This window comes from Centruroides vittatus, unplaced genomic scaffold, assembly GCF_030686945.1.
Source record: "Centruroides vittatus isolate TY-2023 unplaced genomic scaffold, ASM3068694v2 contig_717, whole genome shotgun sequence".
Classification (NCBI taxonomy): domain Eukaryota; kingdom Metazoa; phylum Arthropoda; class Arachnida; order Scorpiones; family Buthidae; genus Centruroides; species Centruroides vittatus.
This window is the reverse complement of record NW_027122456.1, coordinates 2,689,405-2,714,789: the sequence shown is the minus strand read 5'-3', so window position 1 is coordinate 2,714,789 and position 25,385 is coordinate 2,689,405. Positions and strand designations below refer to the sequence as shown.

Sequence of the window (25,385 nt, the reverse complement as noted above, 5' to 3'; positions counted from 1 at the left end):
TGAGAAGTTATGAAGGTATGAGAGGACAAGATATGAGAGGTTAAAAAGAAGTGAGTATTCTCTGCATCATACACTGAAAGTTTGGTGTGACTTGCACAGTTGGGTATGATAGAGGGAGGGCGGTAGAACTCTACTGTCCTCCCTCTATCATACCCCCACTTGTCTATGTTCTCTGTACATCTCATCAGAATTATTTCACAACCTACAGGTATTCTGTTATTAATTTTATAAAAATTCTGCCTTAATATATACTTAATTTTAGATTTAAGTTTATCCCCTTTTTTATTTTAGCACATGTTATGTACTGTCCTAATGTGTATAAGTGTGGAGCCAAAAGAATTTTTAGCTCCATTTTCCCCTCCTTTTTTCAACTACGTGTATATTTTCTTACGAGTCATGTTGGTTTAATTGTCACTATCTCAGCTAATTAAGTTTTATTGTATAAACTGTTGTACGCGTATCCTAATTTTTTCAATGCATTCTGTAAATTTGTAAACCTGTAATCAATTTGCTGATAAATATGTAATAATAGGACTGAAGAGGGGCATTAAGCTTGAAATGCATATCCGTTCACACCAATAAACCAACCTTTTTCCTCTGAAAGTGTTTCCTGTGTGATATTGTGGCCGTTGGCCATATGAATGTATATTTTGTAATTTATAAATTTATATATTTAAGTTAAATTTAAGATTTTCTTTGTTTCTCTCCCTTTCCTGTTGACAAAGACTTTTTTCTTAATCATTTTACGATCTAATTGTTTTACCACCTGATGGGGGAGTGATGCCTCCGATGAAAAACAACTTTGTTAAAAAAAACAAAGTAATAAAAAATCAGATAGGGGAGAAAAAGAAGAAAAGAAGTGAGAAGGATCTCGGCTCTGGACGAGAAAGGTCGGGGAGCACGGGTTGTGTATTGGAACGAGAAAGGTTAGAGATCGAAGCTCGACGAGTGAGGTCGAGACAGAGAAGACCTAGTGTTATAGTAGATAAAGGACGTCCTGACAAACTGACAATCTTGCTGGACAGATTTTGAGTGGATTATCGTCCAAGTGAACGAGAGATATCTACCGAAACAGAGGATAAGAGGCATCAGTAATCCCGCTCAGCATCACAAAGCCATCATAGCAAAAATCCCGGGTATTTCCACCTTCATCCTTTTCTGTATCTATATTCTCTCCTTCTTCTATTCTCATAGTATGTAAGTAGTTTTAAGTTAGTTTAGGACCCTTAGTACTATTAATTGTTTTATATTACATATTCTGGAGTTTGTAATGCCTCCACTTACACGTTGGGATCCTGTATAAACGAACCTTGTAGCTAAGTGAATAAAGATATAGTTTTTTTTTTGTAAATTAACAAAGTGTGTTTGTCAATCATTGCTTATCATTTGCTGTCAGCTATCACAATATGTTCTCAATGGCAACATTGTGCTAAGAAAATACAATCCATAGAAATAACTTTAGACTAAAAATTTCAAATTAGCATAATTTTATCTAATCAATAAATTTATAGTAAATTGTAACAAGACAAAGTTAATGCAAAAGTTGTAAGAAGTTCAAATATTCATATAATAATCAAATATTCTGAGCTAGATGAAATTCACAGAACGATAGAAAGTGGTCACTTTTGAAATATAAATGTAAATAGTTGAAGCTTATGACTAAAATAATATATTTTTAATAAAAATTACACATGAAAATATCATTTTTTATTAATATATTATATACACTAGACTTGCTAATAGTCATTTCTTATACAGAGAGATGCCAGATTATTGAGAATGTGTAAGCCTGAAGTGTGCTTGAAGGCAATGAATGATATTCCCTGTTGTCCTTTGGTACTGATTCTTTTTTGGAGACAAGCAGGCAAATAATGTGGCATATGTGTGCAATACTGTGTGTCGTATATGTGATACACAGTATTGCACATACAAATAAAGTATTGCACATACAAATAAAACCTAAGTAAATAGATAAACCAAGATTTGTGACACAACTAATGTTATCATGGAAACAGAAATGCATAGGCGATCACAATGGAGTAATGATGGATAATTGAGAGGCCAGATTTTTAAGGGCTGGATTAGCAAGAGTGTACTTTAATTTATTGACATAAGAAATTTATTGATATATAAAATATTCCATATTTTAAATTTCAATTATTTTTTCATTGTTCCATATATTAAAGTGATATTGCATTGTGAATTATTGATAGTGTTTTAGCTGTAAACATTAATTTATTTCAATAAATTCTGCTAAAGATATGTCTAGTAAATATTATTAACTACAAATTTAATATTTAAAATTATTTTGTAGTTATAGCATTAAATATATATAAATATTTATGTAATGTTGTTGAAAATTTTATTATATTTCAATAATTACTATAATTAATTATGATTAACTTAATTTTCTAACTTTTTTATCGATTTATTACAGATTCATTTGCATAATTTACAATGTACAGTTCCTTTTAAACTTCCTGAATTTACTTTATTAACTAATACAATTCAGGAATGGCATACTCAAGGGTTACCATCAGATAATTATAATATTAATAATGCAATTATAATTAAACACAGCTTAAAATGGCCTTTCATCATAGATCCACATAATCAAGCCACTAAATGGATTGTAAATTTAGAAAAAGACAGGGTAAGATATCTTAAATTATTATAAAATATTAAAAAACAAACTGCTTTTCTGGAGTTTATCTTCATTTACAAACTATTCTCTAACACTTTGGATATTCAAGTCCATTGTCAGGAGGCATACAAATTAATTTAGCAGCTGTGCTCTAAGTCTGCACAACCAGATACTATATCAGTGATATACTGTGAAGGTTTAGGGCGACAAGTACAAGGTCCAGCGAGCGCAATAGTACAAATAAATAACTAGATTTTATTCACGTGACAAAGTAATTTATTTTTGCTCTAAACAGGTTCTTTGGATCCCAACAACTACAAGTAATTACTATACACACACACGTTACAATCTATACTAACGAACAAAAGATCAACGAGTGCGACAACTATACGCGGGCCAAAACTTACGAACTAATACTTATGCTAATTATAACTAAGGAAAGAAGAGAAGATGGAAAATAGAAGAAGAAAAAAAAAGGTAGAAATACCCGGGACTTTCCTATTTTTTTCAAAGACTTGGGTGAGATACTAGTTTGATGCTTTTCTTGGGGTGAATGTTGCTCCTCGTGTTATCTGTCGGCACTCTTTTCAATTTCCTTCGCTAGCTTCCTCGGGGTGAACGTAGCCTTCAATCGTCTCAAATTCGATCAGGTGGCTACCCTAATTCCGCCCTTATTCTTCGGAATTTGAGTACAAGTCTCTTTTTCGAAACCTAGTGGTCTCCGATTGTCATGCTAGCTATCTCGTGCCTTCCTTCTCTCCGTCCGTCCTCGTTGAGAGTTCCGACCAAAAGTGCCTCTTCCCTTTGTTCATCGGCCCCAGGGCCTTGCCTCACCCTTTGTTTACGTACACCTTTCTTGGAATTGGTAATCCCACCCATGGGATAATGAACCAGAAAGACAAAGCAAAAAAGTTCTAGAAGATGAGACAAAGAATAGAAAAAAGAAAGATACTAAACTAAACTTAAATCTATATTTACAACAAAAATATATAGCGTACAGCTACAATACAATTGCTGTCACCTACTCCTAATTGTTTCAACCTCATACCGATAAAACTATGGCACACTGCACACTCAGCCACACATGCAACATTACTTACTCATTATATGAGAATTGCATTTCTTACATCAGCAAAAGTAATAATTAAAACTAACAATAAAAACCATTGAACATAAATTTCATCTTACCTAAACTTCACTCCATCTATAAAAAGTTCTACCCTGAATAAATCCTAAAACCTCCTAAGCATATCCAAGTGTTCTTTTTTTATTATTTCCTTCATTCTTGTCCCTTCCCATCATATCTTGCTTCAGGGCTATAATGCAGAGAAGTGGCCGCATCAGGCAGCACCATAAGGAAGCAGCATAAGTGGCATTTAAGAGGCGGCGTTTCGAAGACTTGCATCATACTGAGAAAATCTACTGCATGGCCCTGCCTTGCTTACTTCATTAAGCATTTCTTGACATAGCATGGTGTAAGGTTTCTGATGGGGGATGAGATAATCAGTATTGATGAGGGGTTGAGAGGGTCACATATGGCTGCAATCAGTATCAAGACAGACAATACGGTTACAACTAACTGTTTTTTTTAAAAACGAAAGAAGCTTACAAGATTTCTGCAATCTTGGAAGTTTAAAGTCAGCAACAGCCTCTGGGTCTTCCTTTTCTTTCCAAGATAGTCCCAAAAGGAGTGTCCCTGATTAGCAAATGAGAGTTTCTTCGATGTCTTGACAGCTCTTAGAGGATGTGGTTAACTTCCAGTGATGGGAAAATGTCAATCCAAGGAAGGGAGACGTAGATGAAGATAGGCACAAGACACATACACAACAATTGGTCCGATACTTAGAATTTTCAGGAGAAGAAGCATCAAGTTTTTGAATTTAAAGGTTTTTATTAATTTCCATCCTTGATTGTCCATTCCAATTGGTCACTTCTTCTCGTTCTCACTTTCTAAGTGCTTGATCATTCATTAGTATGTATAATGGGATCTCAACTTAGATCACAGGAGAGGTCAAAATCAAAGTTTAATTCAATCCCAATTAGAGATGGTCACTTTTAGGACTTACATTCTTCTATTGTTTATACATTTGAATTTTTATGAGGGTTCAGACCTGTCCAGAGCCTCGTAATGATAATGTCTTCCTGTCTTGCTATCTCTTCTATGCTTCTCTCTTCCTAGCCTTCACATATACAGGGTGGTTATAATTAAAGTTGCCCTACTCAGACCTGTCTAGAGCTTGTTCTCATGAACGTATTTTGATAAAACTTGGTTTATATGTTATATGGACCATGGGGAAAAGTAAAATGCAAAAAAATATTTAGTTCAAATTTTTTTTTTTGCGTTTTCCTTTTTCCCATGGTTTATATAACATATCACTACTTTGGAAGAAAACCGGCAAAACTCAAAATAACTAGTTTTGAGAAAATCCCATTCAAAGATTTAACTGAATATCACTTATCACTTATTCAACACTCACATAACTGCTTCCTAGTGGCCAAATATGCAAGTTACTTTTATGACACTTTTACACATCAAAATTTACTACATTTTTATTTTGATTATGACATAATCAAAAAATTGCACTTTTTTGAGTTGTGCCGGTGTTCTTCCAAAGTAGCTATATATACCAAGTTTCATCAAAAAACGTTTATGAGAATGGGCTCTAGACAGGTCTGAGTAGGACAACTTTAATTATAACCACCCTGTATTTTATTTATTCTCTTCTCATCACTTAGCAGACCATCTATTCTGCTTTCTTTCCTGTTACTTTTGTCATTTCTGACCAAATCAAATAATGTACAGTTTCTTTTAAATGTAATGTTTTTCTTTGTCTCTTTTTCTACTTTTCTATAGAATTTTATACTTTTCTATATAATTTTTCTCCTACTTCCTGCATAATACAGGCATGCTATTTTCTCTCTATCCTTTTTATTTTTCTCATTTCTCTATCTTGCAATTCTTCTCGGGGTTTCACTAAACATCTTCCTAGTCAGACCATGGAATTATTTTTGAGGTAAATTATCATTTCAAGGGTATTATTTTTGAGTTAAGTTCAAAAGCATTTCAGTAAAATATCAGACTGGTTTCTTTTGTTAATTTTTTCCAGTAAAGTGGGTTTTTAATGTATGGAATATAATGGATATAGATTTTGGCTAAGAATTTTTTTGATACATTGGATTTTTGAATATTTGAATTTTTTTTATGTAGATTATTGTCTTTCACATATGGAAAATATATCTTTCAAATTTCATGGCAATTTGTTTCTTAAATCCTTCTACCAAAATCTGAATAAGGACAACTAATTATAGTTATTTTGAGTCTCTTTGTATCTTAACCGTAGAACACAAAGCATTGTTATTTTTACAATGAAAGTTTGTTAATTCTTATTTTTCTCCTTGTTGTTTTGTACTATCTTGTTGTTATTTTTAGTACCTTCCTACACTTGCCAGGATTGTCATAACAAGTGCAGATTCTTGGAATTTCTTTTGTTTGTGGAATAATTGAAACTGTTGTCATCAATTTTGCAAAGCTTTGTGACTAAGTGTGGTTTCCTGAATAAGGATAGCTATTAAAAAAACATATAATTAAAACATGCCAGAACAAAATTCATACATTACAATATTAAATATGTAGAAGTAATCACAAAAATGTCTTTTAAATCTTAATGACTTTTTCACACTTCAAGAACTAACTGTTTTTATGGCAGAATCGACTTTCCTTTTTAGGCTACTCTTTCACCTCAATATGTAAAACATAGTAAGGTCAATATGTAAAAAGGAAGGTTGACTCTGCCGTAAAGACAGTTAGTTCCTGAAGAGTGAAAAAGACGTTAAGGTTTAAAAGAAGACACTTTTCTGATTACTTCTATGCATTTGCTTCATATTAAATATTTACTTCTGGACTTTTAAGGTTTATGAGTGTTAATTTACTTCTATGCATTTAATATTGTAATGTAAGGATAGTTATGTTTATATTTCGCATGTATATGAATTTTGTCTTTATATAGCAAAATTCGAGTAGATTCTTCTTTTATTCTTTAGTTTATACTCTCTACTGCTTCAGAAAATTCATATATTTCTCCAAAATTAATTATTAGAGAAAAAATAATGATTGCTGCTCTGTGCAACCTGCTAGTCAATCATCTTGTTTCATTCCAAGCAGAAATTTTGTTTAGTTGCCTGTTGGACACACAATGGAAATGAAGAAAAGTGATTCCTTCATCTAAGTGAAAAGCTAACCAAACCATGGATGAAGAAGAGGCTAGAATCAGATACCTTGCAGACACAATTGCATCTGTTTATAGAAAATGTTTTACAGAAAAACTTGCCATTATTACAGATAATCCAATATGTGAACATGAAATAACAATTTGTCACATATACCATTCAAAAAATGAACTTTTTTCCTACTACATAACTACTACTACAACCACATATACTGCAAGGAACAACATGCAAGTTAATGTATTAATTTCTGCAAATAAATTTTATAATAATAATTCAGTGTCTGAAATTGTATCAAAACTAGTATATTTTATCATATATTCATTATATTACTGTCAGTCAGTATACTGACATGAAACTAATTAATGAAATAAACAGTTGTAAAGTTTGTGTTCCTATACTAGTTATTTATGCTTTGTGATTAGGGTTAATGAGTGAATTTAAAATATTCATTTTTTTTGTTTTAACAGGGATTGGAAGTAATTGATGAATATCAAAAGGATTTGTTTTCTATATTTGAACATGCTCTTCAGGAAGGAAAACCTGTTCTTCTGCAAAATGTTAAGGAAACAATTAATCTATGTTTCACTTTTGTATTAAGAAAAGAAATAATTCCCCAAAATAATGGATTTATTATTAATTTTAATAATAAATTTATTAGTTATAATACTAACTTCAAATTATATATTACAACAAAAATTGGAAATCCAAGCTTAAGTTCTGAAATGTTTAACAAATTTACTGTCATAAACTTTGCTGTGATGAATCAAGGTAATGTATTTAAACTTTATATATTTATTTTGAATAGTTAAATAATTGAAAGATGAGAAAATTTATAATAATTTCAGTGGATTTATTTGATTTGTGTTTAATCCATTAGTATAATTTTTCAGCATTTGTAAGAAAATTACAATAAGAAATTTTATTTTCACTTATTTATAATTAAAGACTTAAATTCATTCAAAAGTTTAGTCCAGTTTCAATTCTAGTTTTAAATATCACTAGTGAAAAGAACTTTTTCACTAGCTGAAAAAGTTCTTGTTCTTAATTAAGATGATTCAAATGGTATTAACTGAATACATTGAAAACATTTACCATAGGAAAAAATTTCTTTAATGAAGAGCAACAACTTGCATTTATGTAATTTAAACTTGTAGATTAAGCTAGAAATCATGGTTTCTAACAGATGATATAAGGGTAATGGAAGGTTAAATATTTTAATTTCTAATAAAATAAAAACAAGTTTATAAAAAAAAAAGTATAATTCTGACTTTAAATATGATTTCACAGATTTCAGGTAAATAAATAAAGTTAATATTTACATGATTTATAAAATCCCAAGGATTAATTTACTTATTGAAATAATTATGACCATACAAATAATTTTGGGTCATTTTAAAGTCTTTATCCTTTTTCAAATAATGTTAAATTAATATAAATTATTTTATTTTAGGTTTGGAATCATATTTGTTAGAGACAGTTGTAAGAAAAGAACATTCAGATTTGGAAGACAAAAAAAGAAAAATAAACAGTAATGTTATTAGTGGAAGACAAAAGCTGAAAGATTTGAGTGATAAAATTTTACAGTAAGTTTTAAAATTTAATAATTAAAATTCTTTTATAAATAAAATTTATATTTAGCCTCATTATTGATTATAATTATATAATTAAACAAATTTCAAATAAAACTACATTTTTAAAATTTAATGATTTTGCTATTAATTAAATGTACTATAACTGTTTTTAGATGCTCTCTATTGCCCAATATCAGTTATTGGAAAAAAATGTTGTTCTCTCAAAATATAAAAATAAGTACGGTATTCTGTTATATTGTGCATTAGTTTTGAACTTAATATGAGAATAATTAACAGAGAATAAAATATTAGTCAATTTTTTCTTATTTATTTTTAATAAAACCATTTTATTTTTAATATAAATAAATTGTAGAAGAGATATACAAGTAAAAAAGTTGAAATTAAATTCAGTGTAGTGATGAAAGGATTGAAAATAAAAGCAATAACATTCAATTTGGTATGGATCAAACTAAGCAACTTTTTGGATATAACAAAAGAAGGCAATTAAATAACTACCCAACTCTTTAATTTGTTTAAAATAAAAGTTTATGTGAAATTAAAATTATATATAATCATTAAAAAACTTTGGTTATAAGCATTTTCAGTTTTATTCAAATTTTTAATTCAAAAGAACAAATTTTGTTATATGTTCTGCCACAAAGATGTTTGCTTGAGTGAGTAGTGTAGCAGTAACATTTTTGGCTGTCCTAGGTTCAGATCTTGATTTTTTAAGGACTTTTTTTTTTTATTTTCTTTTTCTAAATTTTGTTTTTGCAGGAAAGGTAAATTACATTTATATTACTACTGAACTATTTATTTTTGCATTTATTTTTTACTAATTTACTTATTTAATAAGTAATTTTAATTTAATAATATTAAATTAATTTTAATAATATTATTTAATTTACTTAGTACTTATTTAATAAGTAAATTGTAAATATATATTTCTATGAGCTTTAATGCTCCTGATATTGTATTGTCATGAATATAGAATAAATAATGACACAATAACATGGTAAGATATATGGTTTCTTTACTTAGACATGTTAATGGTAATGAATAGCTGGATATATACAATGACTATATTTGACAAACATGTTATTGTAGTTCTTGAAACATTACTCATATATGATATCAAAACTAATTTGTAGTACATTTTGATAATTCTTAACAGCTTCTGGAACACTATAGGTAGAGTTTTGGAATGCGTAAATCAGCTTATGTTGAAATTTTGATGAATGTAACTGATTATGTGCAAAAACTGAGCACTTTGATAAAATGCAATAATTAATTTTGAAATCATCCAATGGATTTTGCATTGTGGCAAACTACTCACGAATTTGAGCAACCATTAACTTTACCAAAGATGGGCATTAGAATGGGAGGGGGAAGTTCCTGAATAGAAGGCAAAAGGGCAGATAACGACACAGAGTTCACCTGCCTAAACTGTATTCAGAAAACAGAAGATATAATAATTGTTTTATAATATCAGTGAGTCTACCAGGGTGGTAATCAACAGAGATGCATCTTGGGAACAGATACCTTGGTACTCACTTTTGATATAGCACCTGATAAATAAAATAATAGTCCCTGTATACATGAATTACATTTGTCAACTCTCAAAAAACTGATTGGTGTCAGTCATCATGATGCAATACAGTGGACTCATCCAACTACAGTATATTGAAAAATTCCATATTAACATAAAAAGTAGATTATGAAAAAGGATTTTGGATAATCTAAAACACTTGCTAATTGATTAGGTTCATGCTCCAATTAGTTCACATTAGTAAAGTTCTACAGTGTATTCTTTTAAATCTGATTGAAATGCCATTATATTTTTATATAATATATAAAAATAAAAGAAATGTTTTGATGATATCTGAATATTTATTATTCATTAGTTAAAATATCATTTATCATTCATAATTATAAATATCATTTAATAAATAATCTTTCTTCCTGCATTAATGCTAAATATCCTGTATTATTAATAAAAAATAAATTATCTTTTTTTAAAAATAATTTATATTAAAATGATATAATAAATAAGAATATCAATATGTAAATTTTTTAAAGTATTATTTCTAAAATACATATTTTTTAATAAATTTAAATATTTTAAGATCATTAATTTATATTTATTTAAAATTTTATATGTAGATTATTAAAAAATGCAGAAGGAGAATTATTATATGATCAAAAATTAATAGAAACATTAGAAAATGCAAAACAAATATCACTTGATTTAAGTGATCAGTTGACAGTCAATAAAAAAGCAGAAATACAAATTGATACAGCTAGAGAGGTAATAATAATATTATTATTATAATACATAGTTACTTTGTAAGAAAGTTTTATATTTGTTCTTATATAGAAATCTAGATTCATTAGCGTCTAGTAATCCTGTAAGATCAAAACTAGCATTTAAAACCAAAAAAAATCTATTGTATTATTAAATATATTAAATTCTTATTAGAAATAATAAACTGTTCAATATTTTTTAATAGTTTAAACTATGGCAGTTTGATGCTGAGTGTAGTTCCTTGGGAAAGAATTTGGAGACCCTCCACCGTTTACTGCACAGAGTACACAATATTTCTAAAAGAGTTTGCTGAAAAACAAATGCTAAATGCTATTTTTGCTTTTTATGTTTTTTTTCCCCATAAAAGAAATTTTTCCTCTTTGGATTTCTTTCAGTTAGTGAGATAGGTACTAATACAGATCTTTTGTAAAAGCAAAGTGGTGTAAGAAAACTTTCATAAAGCAGGCGATACCTGTACTCTCAAAATTGCTCAAAACATATATCTTCCTTCTTTTTAATACAAAAAGAAGTTTCTACATTTACAAGGAATCTCTTTTACTCATCAGTTTTAACTTCTTAACAGGATGATGGACATATTTCTTTTATGAATGATAAATTCTTTGTAATTTTTTAATCCTGTTTGCCCTGAAATGAAACTGTGCCACCTTCTTTCCTAATTACATTATATAGTGTTGGACTGAAAGGATTTGATAGGTTGTCTTTCTTCTTTTGTTTGATTTGCAATGAATCACCTTTCTTTATCTCACTGGATCTTGTTTGTCTTTTTTTATTTGCAAACTCATGATAAATTTATATCTTTATTTATTATATATTTTTTTTGTTTTTTATTTTGTATTTTAAGATAATATACATTCCTAAAACTATTTATCTTGAAGTTATTTAAAAAGTAATCATAATTTCAGTATTTTGATAAAAATGAGTTTATTTAATAATTTCTCAAAGTAATAATGGCAGTCATTTGATTAATAACAATAAATTCTAATTTCATGAAATTATTTATATATTCTAATTTTGGTTTACAAAACCTCTAACTTGAGAAATTTTTATGTATTTTTCAAAATTTTTACTAAATTTTCTGCATTTGTGCATACAAATTTCTCATCATCATGCAGTTAAGTCAATGTTCTTGAAAGGAGAATACACTATAATTTTTGATTTTGTAATATCACTGACACTTGTAAATTAATGATAAGTTTATGTGTTTCTCAATTACAAAATAGTATATATAGGAATAAAACTGCAGACTATAACTTAATTGTTTATTTATGTACAGTACATATTTATTAACATAATTAATATCATGCATTTCTCATATTTTTCTAAAAAATTACTTTTCTTTCTAGGCATATCGTCCATTTTCTCATCAAAGTGTACTTTTATTTTCTGTTTTAAATGAAATGAATGCCATTGAACCAATGTATCAGTTTAATTTAGATGCTTATATTGACTTATTTATTTTATCAATTGATAGAGCTCCAAAAGATACTCAATTAAAAGGAAGAATTCAAAAACTAAATGAATATCATACTTTTGCAGTATATAAGTATGTATAATTTTTAAATTATTGAATATTTTTTCATTTTATTTTGTTAAAATAAAAATTTCACTAATGTTTTTAAGAGCATATCTATATATATAAAAACAAATGTATGTCTGTGTGTCTGTTTGTCTATCATGCATTACTACACCATTTATCCGATTGCCATGAAACTTCGGGAAGTTGTTTAATACACTCCCTCAAAGGTTTGTGGCATATGTGAAGACCACCGTTTCCCCCTTCCAAAAATATCTTTATATATGGATTAAGGCTTTTATGTCCAACAGATAGCACTAACTCTGATGACCTAAGTTTGCTTTTCTGTGAGAATTGACTAAAGCAGATCATTTTCTATCTATCTATATAAATAAAATATAACGTTTGTTTGTTCCTACCAATTCTTTTGAAATTTTGGCACAACGTTGCATTCAAATACGCATGTGTTTTTATATAATATACATGTCAAAATTCCCCCCACTGGGGGGGAGATGGACAGGATTAAGACTTACTGTGAAGAACTCAGCTTTTATTATACTATTTTAGATGCGTTTTTGATTGCGTTTTAATAGGGTATGTCAAGAGAATGTACACTAAGAAGGGATTTTTTGAAATTCCCCCCACGGGGGAAGTGTTATACATTTATAATAGATACATTTTGAGCCACAACAACGTGTGGCCAGGTCAGCTAGTAATCTATAAAAATGTTAAATACAAGGTCTGTTCAGAAAGTTCACAAACTTTGAAAATAGAAGTTTGCATCTACCTAACAGCTAGTCAATTTCGTCAGCTTTGAGGTAATCCCCTTCTCAGTCTATTCACTGAATTCAGTGTTTTTGCCATGAAAAGAATGTTTCCTGAAATGCTTCTTTTCGAATGATGTGCAGCTCTGCTGGTGATTTTTATTAAAATGCCAATGGATTCAAACTGGCAACTTTTGAGAGCAGATTTTAATTTGGGAAACAAAAATAAGTCTGCTGGGGCTTAGTCCTACGAACATGGAGGTTGGGAAAAAGTTGGCATACAGTTCTTGGCCAAAAATTCTGGTATCATCAGTAATGTGTGGCAGGTGCATTGTCACAATGCTGTTCTCTTTAAGCAGTCGATCTGTTCTTCCTCGCCATTCCATGAAGATATTTCATCACCTTCAGATAGCATTCATGGTGAATAACATGAATAACGAATTTTATTAAAATAAAAAAAATATATATATATATATATATATATATATATTGTGGTCTGAAGACCACGTGTTCTGTTGCCTAACCGGCTCGTAACCAACCCCTTGGGTAGTTCACGGTGTAAAGAAGGGAGAGGCCCTCATAGCGTAAAAGCTTCCTGTTGTAAAAGTTAATGGGAGAAGGGGAGATATGTGGTCCAAAGATCACGTGTTCTATTGCGTGATCCTTGGGTGGGCCGCATTTTCGGAAGAAAAACAGAGAGGGGGAGGGAGATCGTGCATGCTCAACGGAAGAAGCGGACTTTTACGGAAGAAAGAATGGAGAGTAGACGTGTAGACGATAGAGTCGCGAGATTGTTTTTTTTTGTGTGTGTTGTTTCTTTTGTTTTAGTGTCTGTTATGAAGAAGGGACAGAGTAGTGATTGGAAGGACTAAAATAAACTTTAAATTCTTTTCATTGGAGTCATAGAGTGTGTGATTTATTTCATTGAAGTTTCTTTTTGTTTTGTTCCTGCACGAGGAATACTCTAAAGATCGAGTACTTCCCCACAATATATATTGTACGCCATTGTACATCTGTGAATGTGTGAAACCGTGCTGTACACACACACATATATATATATATATGCATATATGCAAGAACCTAACCTAATCAGAAACAAGCATAATTACAGATGATGTGTGTACAGCACGGTTTCACACATTCACAGATGTACAATGGCTCACCCAACAAAAGATGGATCAAAACGTGTTGAAATAGTTCTCACAAAGGAAATATTTATGTCGACTGGACGAATACTTACCTTACTATGTGGTGCTCCTGTAAAATTGAGCATACGCAGTTTCCTTATGTCGATGGAGATGGATTTTCTCTTCCCGACCCAACCAGTCAGCTGCTTACTTTTCCAGCTATGAACAAACAGTCCTTACCTCCCCTTGTAATCCAGTCTTAGGAGTCCAATCCAGACGAATATCCATGAAAAAAAGGTACACAACACGCACAACACATGCTTTTAAAAGCTCCCACCATCCAGGAACTTAGGTACACACGTGACTCGTCGAATGGCCAATCACCAGGTACAATCCTCACCCATCAAAGGGTGGTACGCTACATACACCTCCCAAGAGGTGGTTTTTTTTACATGATACGGAATTCATTTCCGTTTCTCCATTTACAAACACTAATACCAAAAAATTAAAAAAAAAAATACAAATAAAATAATTTTAGTGACAATGCACTACAAATATCAAGGATTCTGAATATTTTAATCAAGATTAAATGTTTTTGAGACAATTTTCCTCATTATCTAATTGCAACTGATTTAAATAAATAACAATTTTCAAAAATATTCATCAGAGCTATTTGAACATTTGAAGTGTAGTATGTCCTGAAACTTGTATTTTAAATCATAAAATAAAACATCTTATTAAATAATCTATTAAAATAAAATTGTGACATGTATATCATGTCACGTGTGTCAGTTAGACAGGTTGCCTGACCTCCAATAGATGGCACTTAGTCTGGTCTACTGCACGTGGAATATATCTTTTGTCTATCTTCCCGCCAGAACTACTTTTGTTATGAGACCTCATGCTAGTGACATGTGTCTGTACATTGTCCTTTGTTATGTGCAATAAAGTATATTCATTAAAAAATCAATCTTTTAAAAAGACTTATTATGATTAAAAAACTTCAAGGGTTAATACAGAAGACAACCGTCTGTTTTAGTTATAACTGCATTTTATCAGAGACAAAACTACTAAGGATATAACCATTAGCCTTTATTACATTACAATGCATTTTGGGTGCAAAATTTGTTTTTCTTGCACCCGTATTCAGGTAATACATAACTACAATTGGGAAACATACAGACGTTACAAAAATTACAACATTTAAATGATTTATATTATAATGAGTTGTAAGTGCACACAACACCATTAACTTAAATAATGAGATGGAGATAGATGAAGTGTGGGTGGAAGTGGTAAGGGCCAAATAGCATGTAAACAGACAAAAGGCTATTAGAACGATGCCTCAAGGGTAGGACATCGATATAGTGGAGCGCTGTATGTTTTAGCCAAAGAAGTTAGTTTGTTATAATATAAATCATTTGAATGCTGTAATTTGTAATAATTTTTGCAGCTTGCATAATTACTGCACACTACTTTACTCTGCTAGATGCCCTAAAAGGATTATGGCAATTGCCCATTACAGATGCAGAATATCATAAAGGGCTGCCAAAACACTGAGTGTTCTATGAATGACTGTGACGGTACGTCATAATTTTGTATATACGCGATAGTTATAAGCCTTATATTAATCCTTCAATTCTTTGTTCTGTCTCTCCCTTGTTTCTCGATCTTTCTATTTTCACTTTCCTTGCGGGTGGGGCAGTCCTTTCCCCGGAAGTAAGGGGGAGGACGAAAGAAGAAAAAGACCCGTAGGCAAAAGAACGGGAGTAACGGTCATTCTTGGTGTGGAGCTGGGACGGAGCAGACGTGGAGAAAGAATAGGATAGGCTCGTTCAGCGAAATAGAGATCTCGAGGACACATCGTTATTCTGGGTACCCCCTATCCCTTCTTATATATAATTCCATATATTTATCTAACTCTTCTTTCCCCTTTCTATAGCAAGTAAGTTAGTTTTAATCCTAGTTTGTAATAGTCCGGTGAATATCCTATTTGTAACTCGTTATAAATTTGTCGCGCTTATTGTGTGTGAACCACGTGTTTCCCTTTGTTATTTTTGTCTACTCCTTCGCCTACACGTGTGAGGTTTCGAGTCGGAGTTGTAAAAGAATCCTGCGTATCATCACGCGAGGTGAAAGAGTGTTTTATTGATTGTTGTTTTTTTTTTCATTAAACTTAAAGTTTTGTTTTATTGTAAATTTGTCCTTTCGTTGGCCATACACTCGCGTGACATAACATGACATCTTGATCTGGGCAGACACTATACCAGACTTACGTAAATTCACCAATGAAGTATTATCCCATCTGTACAAGCAGGGTGTTTGGTTAAACAAAGAAAAATATGCATTTGAGCAAACATCAGTAAACTTTCTGGCCCAAGGGGTCCAGATTAACCCCAAAAAAATCAAAGCTATCAACAGTTTGAAAGTCCCTACTAGTATCAGAGAGTTACAATTTTTTTTAGGCATGACCAATTACATTTCCAAATTCATTCCAAACTATTCCTCTATGACTGAACCTTTTCATTTTCTACTTCAAAACGGCGTGACCTGGAGCTGAGACCAGCTGCAACAGAATGCTTTTAATAGTCTGAAATCTGCATTGAAAAAAGCTCCACTACTGGCACTCTACAATGTCAATAAAGTGATAATGCTATCAGTAGATTCTAGTTCATATGCCATGGGAGCAGTGCTGTTGCAGGAGGGATGCCCTATAGCATATTCCACAAAGGCACTAACAGAATCTCTACAGAGATATCCGTAGATTGAGAAGGAAGCATTTGCATTTGCTTTATATACCCATGCCGCATTTGCAATGCGGCATGGGTATATAAAGCAAATGCAAATGAGTATATAAAGTTCCATGACTATATCTATGGGAAGCATTTAACAATTGAAACCGATCATAAGCTGTTGGAAAGCATTGCAAAAATATCACTGAACACAGCACCACCTCGATTACAACATCTGTTATTTGATGTTCTCCAATATGCATCAACAGTGGTATTGAAACGTGGCAGAGACATATCCATGGCTGATACTCTAAGCTGGAACTGCACAATAGTAATTACCTGTCACCTGCTAGATAATTTTATTGCTATTGTGGATGTTCCCTTAGCAGAATGCAAGGTAGCTAGCTGACTTATGTCAAGCTATGGAGGAGGATACTACACTACAGCAACTTATTATGATCATACAAACGGGCTGGCCAGACTCAATTGATCAAATTCCCATTGCCATTCGTGAATTTTGGACATACATAGACGAACTATCAGTGTATGAAAGACTCATTTTTAAAGAGAAAAGACTCCTAGTGCCTTTAAAATTTCATCCCGCTTATCTCTGGAAGTTGCACCTGGGCCACCCTGGGATTCAATTAATGCTCATCTGGGCTAGACAAATCATTTTTTGGTTGGGTATGACTCATGAGATAGAGAACATTACGGCAGCTTGTCACATTTGCCAGGCCACAGCTCGTGCTCCTGATCAGGAATCTCTCCTTATGAAGCCAGTACCACATTATCCTTGGCAGTGTCTCACCAGTAAATTGTTTGAGGTGGCAGGTAACACCTATGTGGTAGTGGCTGACAGTTACTTGGGTTTCTTTGAATACAAAAAATTAAACAATCTGACTACATTAGCAGTCATCAACCTTTTAAGCATGTTTTTGCAGTTCACAGAATTCCGGACACCCTCAAATCTGACGATGAGCCTCAATACTCTTCACATCAGTTCCATCAATTCTGTTTACAATGGAAGATAAATCACACAACTGCCTCTCCCAAATATTCTTAGTCCAACGGGCTGGCTGAGAGGTACATACAAATAGCCAAATCCATTATCAAATGATGATGTTTCGATGGAACAGATGAATGTTTAGTGCTTCTTAATTGGTGGAATTTACTGCACAGTGGTCTAGGTTTCCTTGCACAGTGTTTGTTCAATAGACAGATTGCAACATTATTCCCAATTCACCTGTCCGCAAGATTCATAGTTTTCAAGATGTTTCTATTAAACTTCAAACTCATTGCACCTTGCAAGCACATTATCATCAGGCTGTTAAATGCCCTTCATTGCCTGAGCACTCATTAGTGAGATTTCAAACTGCTCATAGGCAATGATCACCAGCTATAGTGGAAAAGGGCTTCCACAACCTTGTTCCTACTTATTGCATACTACAGATGGTTTGTCGCTATGTCATAATTCTTCCAGCCAAGGCCCAGTTCCCACCTGCAGTTATCCCAGCACTTCCTGCACAGGACTGTACTGGTCGACTACAGCAGAGTAATACTCGGCTGGCTGACTGTGAATCCAAGAACAGAAGATGTGGTCACAACTACTTGCTCCAGCAGAATGTACATCCTCCAAATAGACTAAACTTGTAAACTAGTTCAATGTATTTGCAATCTAGCAAGGTCTGTATAAAAAAAAAAAAGGAGAAGATGTCACATGTGTCATTTAGACAGGTTGCCTGACTGCCGATAGATGGCACTTAGTCTGGTCTATTGCATGTGGAATATATCTTTTGTCTATCTTCTCGGTAGAATCACTTTTGTATGAGACCTCATGCTAGTGACTCATGTCTGTACATTGTTTTTTGTTATGTGCAATAAAGTATATTTAGTCACTGTAGTAATACTCATCTTATTCTTAAATGTGTCAGCGTAACTAAACGTTACGTATTATACTTTAATAAAGTTAAATTTTTTTGACAGAGTATGGCTGTACCACTATTGTACAATTGTAGTTCAATTCATAGTTTTTAGCATTTCTCCTTTGTTCTTTGTTTTTTCTTACTTCTGGAAACTTCAAATCTTAATCTATTCCTCTGGGTGGTGAGAACCACTTTGTGGAATCCCAAGAACAATGAAAGCGATGTTACTGTTACGGCTAATGGGAATCTTAGCTGGGCACAAATTCAGAGTGGTTGACATTTGAGAGTCCGTACCCCAAGGTTCAAATCTATTCTGGGGTATACGTTTGTTCTTCTTGCTTCGCACTCGCTGACGTCCTAGCAACAAGTGACCAAATAATAAAGTGTCTGAACCTGCGGTTCCTCTCGTACTGCACAGGATTACTATCACAATGACTACTGTTGCCACGGCTAGGGCTTCTGCCTTAGAGGCATTTAGTCATAATCCCATGAATAATAGATTTGCATTACTGGCCACTCAACCAAGCACATGTACCAAGTGTCCATTACAGCACTCTCTCCTTTAAGATGAGACGTCTCGGCTCATAACAATTTCTCTTAAGGATATAGTAGTTACAATTTCCGAGGACAAAGATAATTTTTCTTCTTAGTTTCTGGGAGATCATCTGTGGTGTAATCTGCATCTTGCGGGTCTTCAGGTTCTGGTTCTTCATTGGGAATCACCACTGTCTTGCACCACTGTTGATTCCTTGTCCTCTGTTTGATCTAAGGACTTCATGATGAACTTTGATGTGTAGAACAGTTTCAAGTGCTCTACATGGATCATATCAAGCCAAAAGCTATTATGAGGTTTACAATTAATAGCCTCTATTTCATAGTTGTTATCGTTCAGCTTACTTACAATTCTGAAGGGACCCTTATATTTTATGGGTTTGCCATTCTGTAATTGTTTGGGAATAGCCAGTAATACTAGCTGTCCCTTAAAGTATTCACGAAATTGTCGGTGTTCATTGTACTTGTTTATATAGAGGTCCTTTGCGTTAGCAATATAACCTAGTGCAATTTCACAAGTGGCCTCCGCACACCTAACCCAGACAGGAATATTTGTACCGGCCAATTCATTGTTATTGACAAAATTGATTCTTTTTAAATGTAGATCAGTGGGTAATAGAGGATCTCTACCATATACCAAATAGAATGGAGTGAAGTTTCTAGGCTCACTATACATGGTATTATATGCAAAGGCTACGTAATTTAACAATTTTGACCAATTTTTACGGTTTGCCTTATAAAAATGATTTAAAATATTTTTAATTGTTCTTATCGTTCTTTTTGCAAGACTGTTTCCTTGAGGGTAATAAGCAGAAGTATGCTTTGAGCCTAAGCACCTAATTTTTAAAAATGTTTGTGTTACTTTAGAGATAAATTGCTAGTCTCAATCAATCCTTATCTTCTAGGACAACCATGCCTTAAATTGATGAAGTTTTCTATAAAGTCAATTTACATCCTTGGAGCATTCGCTCTGGAACGCACCTACTTCCACATAACCTGTGAAATCACAGACTGCAACTATTGCATCAGTATGTCCTAACTTATCTTTAGGCCATGGGCCAGCTAGATCTAGGGAAACTCTTTCAAAAGGTGCATTGACTGGTACTGGTATCAGCATACCTGCTTTAGGACTATTAGGACCTAGCCTTAATTGACAGGATGGACATGCTCTTATGTAATCACGCCTTAGGGGCATTTAGTCCTAATCCCACAAATAATAGCTTTGCACCACTGGCCATTCGACCAAGAATATGTACCAAGTGTCCGTTACAGTTACCTTAGGGCATATATGGGAAATGTATGACACTTTTTGGCTGATCTTTGTTGATTCAGAACAAAGAAGATAGTACTTAGTGTTGTCGAGAGACAAGTGAAACTAAACTGGGGCTGTATTCTGGTCATTGTCTCTTGTCTCTGAGAGACAGTGTCTACTTCACAAGTCAATTGCTGATTGGTTAACATCTTGAGAGATCATTGTGTCTTTCCAAATGCAATACTGGACAACGTTTTCTCTCAAAGATTATCTTCTCTCCCAAGGATGAGCAGATAGTTGTCTTTCGACTAGTCTTTCATCTGTTACCTCAATTTTGTTATATCCAATATGGACAACTGAATGCTTCTCATGCTGTACAATTGTATTAGAAAAGGTTCTCTATCTCGGGAAAGAATATTTCGAGATAATGCTTTTGATTTTTTTCCAGTGCCTACTCAGGAATGCTACTGATTCCATCTTTTTTAATTATCCTACATTAATTTCTGAACTATTGAATATGATGATAATTTTATCTCTTTCTCTAAGTATTTTTCGAAATATTACCATCATTTCTCCTTAACTATGTATGTATGCTTTTCTAACTTACGTTATTAAAATTTTCATTTGTTAAGAGACAATTTGACATTACAATCTGTAAAAATGTTATAAGACAAAAATATCTTTGTCAAAATTATGTTTTATTTGAACTCATGCTATCGTTACCATGTGATCTATAATTTTGTACTCTGCATTTTCAAAAATTTTACAATTTTATTGGTTAAAATTCTATACCATGTTGGACAATCAGATAACCTGAACATCTATATTCAACCCTTGAATCACGATGTCAATAATAAAGACAAGATCATTACAAATGACCAGAATTGCTACTGTCTCTGAGAGACGAATCTTGTCTCATGTTTTGACGTTATTCATTTCTGGAAGGGGAGACAAGAGATAAGTGACCAGAATACAGCTCTTGGAGTAAGAAAAGTTTATGAACTTATTGGAGTGATGGCATAGTGAATCTCAGATATAGAAGAAAAAAAAATACAGAAACTAAATAACATTTGTACATCCCAGGTATTCTATTCTTTTCTATCAGTTATCTTGCTATCTCTGGCCTATATCCTCTGATCTCTTTTTCCCCTTAGCATAAGTTGGTCTTTAAGGATTAGTTATAAGGAAACTCTTGTTGTATTACCTGAGCTCAGCTCCTTTGAATACTTTGCAATATTGTGTAATTGTCCTGCCAACATTTTTGATTTTGGGTGACTGCCTGTTATACTGTTTTAGAGTCAAAATTCTCAGAATCTGTATTGTTTTATGCATAAATAAATATTTTTTTCCCATTGTCTGCTGTAGAATACAGGCGAGGGGTCTGAGCCCTCTAATCATCGAGTTGGTAAAACTCGCTCACGGGGTCACTAGATGGCTTTTAAATATTATGGTTTTTAAATCGAGTGGGGAGGTGGTGTTTAAATTTTTTTTTGCCATTCCCTTTTCCTTATATATTCAATTAAACTTATATAGTAGCTTTTTCAGAAACCACACCTCATAAAAGATATTCTTTCATATAGGATATGAATTTTGAACATTTTTTCTTTCTAGTCCAATTTCATCAGAAGTTCTTATTTTATATTATATTGAATATTTTTTCTAACATTTAAATTATTTTTGTATTTTATGGTTTACAGTAGCATAATTTATTTTTAGTTTAACCTCATATTTAATACAACATTTTTTTTTAAGTCATAAGCTTTCATAATCTCTTGACATAATATTTTATGAAACCTCTTTTTTTGAGCATTTTTCCTCCTCTTCAATTTGAAGAGGGGAAAAATTGTATTATACTTCAAATTGAGGCATAAATTGTGCACAAGACAATATCAATCAAAGATTTCTTTAACAAGAATTAATGTTTAAATATACAAACAAGTCAAAAAAAAACTAAAAATTCCAGCAGAAAAAAATATTTTAATAACTAAACTAACATTTTTGACCATTGTAATCTGTCATCATCTGGTTTTAAATACATTTAACAGGAGAACATAAAATGCTTGAAATGATGGTACATTAATTTTATTGGTTGGGGTAAATTTTTTAAAGTGACCCATCCAATGAGATTAATGTTCCAGCATTTAAAAAATTTTGTTTGCCTGTTAAATGTATTTAAAACCTGATTACAATGATCAAAAATGTTAGTTTAGTTATTAAAATTTTTTTACTGGATTGTCTGGTTTTTTTTATGCATGTTTATGCAGCCACTTAAGAGATGTATATTAATTTTATATAATGTTGTATTATATATTTTAAAGAATAATAATAAATTGTTCTATCTATAATTTTAATGATTTCTTGGAACTATTATTTTCTCTTATTGCTTTTGTTCTTCATTGCCCTAAAAAGTATATCGAGTTTTACATTAATTTTAATATATTTAAAATGTTAATGTTATTGATTTAATTAATATAAATAATTTTTGCAAAAAAAATTTAATGGGAAACTTTTTAAATCTAATTTGTTTCTTGTAATATAAAATTTTTTCCATTTTTAACAAGTAGTAGGATAATTATTCCTTAAACCAAGAACACATTGCAGAAATAAGAAAGTCTTGATCTTTATTTCAACCTTAAAACATGTGCATTTTGAATGTCTTTTTTGCTCTTACATTCCAGCTATAGTTAAAACAAAAAAAGAAATATGGAAATGAAAAAACATTTGAAATGTTCTGAAGTATTTCTTACTGGTCTTGTGTGTTGTTAGTTTATAGAATAATTATTTTTTTACAAATTAACAATTTAACTTTCAATTCAACTTTCAATTTAATCAACTTTCTTTTTTATTAAATTTTCAATTTTTCTATTTTAGATATGCAGACTTAATTCTATATGAGAAACACAAATTAATTTTTTCATTTCAAATATGTGTAAAGCTAATGGAAGATCTTGGATATATAAATAAAGAAGAGTACAATTTTTTTATAACTGGTGGAATTGTAAGAATTATTTATCCTTTATAATTTATTTAAATATTATTTTATTTATATTTTTTGAATACTGTTTATTTTTAATTACTTGCAGTGCATTTTGTTATAATTAACATAACAATATCTTTATGGTTTTTTTTTATGAGTATGAAATTTATTGGATTATTATATGAGGGTTTTATTTTAATGCACAGATACACAACTTGATATGAAACTTATGTCAAACTTGATAATATGAAATAAAATGTAAGAAGTTATCTCATAATCTTTCTTGATCTAATTTGAGCCTTCTTAAGTTTTAAAATTTTTAAATTAGAATCAGCAGTAAAGAATAACTGCTGTTCATGATGTATTCAGATAATTTTAAAAGTTTGAATTTGAAAATAAGGTTTTATAATACATATATTTTATAGACATTTATATGAGTGAAATTACCCTAAAATCTTGGCTGTAGGAAATGGCCTTCACAAGATTATATTAAGATTATATTTCTAAAATTCATTATGTGTGACCTGTGTACAAGGATAGCTAATACATGAAAAACCTAAGTATCATAATGTTGTGGCATGATGCCATAATTTGTATATAGTTTATAGGTTTATATTATAATTTTTTTCCCTTTCTTTCCTCAATCTTTTTCATACCTATCAACTTTCTATTGTTCTCTAAGTTCTTTGTTCCCCAAACTTTGAGACCCACGCCCAAATCCTGAAGGTGTGGAAGGTGAACAATGGGTTGAAGAAGGCTCTGGAGCTATCTGAAGGGAGACAGCCACTATTTGGGTAGACACCAGAGAGATTGGACAGATCAAGGAAGGACTTTCAGTCATTTTGTTTGTAGACAACAAGAGTATGAAAACGCAGTGTTCAAGCCAGGAATAGAATAAAGAGATTATATAGTAGGAGTCTTTAAGGTGTTTTTCAGAAGGAACATCTAAAATAAAAATTCGCAGAGAGGTGTGCAGACTGTGTGAGAGTGGAGTAATGATCTGGCGAGACAAAGGAAGTTGAGTCCACCTGAACCACCGAGGGAACATTCAAGACATTTGGGTACCCCCTATCGTATCTCTCTTCCTCCTTCATCTATCTATGTCTGTCTTCCATCATTTTGCTATAAGTAGGTTAAGGTTAATTTAAAAAATGCGGTTTGTGCTTGCATAATTCAAAGCCAGCATATTGGATAACTCCGGCTTCTAAAGGATTGTAATGGAATTCTTTTTTATGAATTTTGTGTATATTTGTGTTGTGAAAAAAACTTTTTTGGGGGGATTTGCTTTAGAGTTGGAACCTATATTATTCTAAAAAAATCTTTGTACTTGATAATAAAGTTTTGTTCTTTGTATTATATCCTGTCATCTTTCAAGTAACCCTGAACATCTCAATATGAAAGATAGGAAGTGTGGCATGCACCATTGTATAATATTAGTTTAGTTTGTAGTTTTATCATTTCTCCTTTGTTCTTTGTTCTTTCTTACTTCTAGAACCTTCAAATCTTAATCTGTTCCCAAGTGGTGAGGGCCACTTTGCGGAATCGCAAGAACAATGAAAGCAATGTTACCTGAGGACATGTGTGGGGAGTGTAGGATACTTTTTGGCTGGTCTTCGTGGAGTGAGGATGAAGAAGATAGTGCTTAGTGTTGTCAAGTATTCGAGAGACAATTGAAACTAAACTGGAGAAAGAAAAGTTTATGAACTTATTGGAGTGACGGCATAATGAATCTCGGATATACAAAAAAGAAAGACAGAAGCACAGAGTGATTCTAAGGA

General features: G+C 31.8%; 1 protein-coding gene across 1 annotated transcript in view; it reads left to right on the top strand.

Annotated features, from left to right (window-relative positions):
- The window catches only part of LOC136980687 (dynein axonemal heavy chain 2-like), a 647,596-nt gene that overhangs the window by 517,204 nt on the left and 105,007 nt on the right, over window positions 1–25,385 (top strand). Inside the window, exons 55-60 of the mRNA XM_067276853.1 lie at window positions 2,438–2,653; window positions 7,339–7,639; window positions 8,322–8,454; window positions 10,606–10,750; window positions 12,112–12,311; window positions 23,502–23,628. Coding sequence (XP_067132954.1) covers window positions 2,438–2,653; window positions 7,339–7,639; window positions 8,322–8,454; window positions 10,606–10,750; window positions 12,112–12,311; window positions 23,502–23,628 — 1,122 coding nt within the window. The remainder of the gene's footprint in view (window positions 1–2,437; window positions 2,654–7,338; window positions 7,640–8,321; window positions 8,455–10,605; window positions 10,751–12,111; window positions 12,312–23,501; window positions 23,629–25,385) is intronic.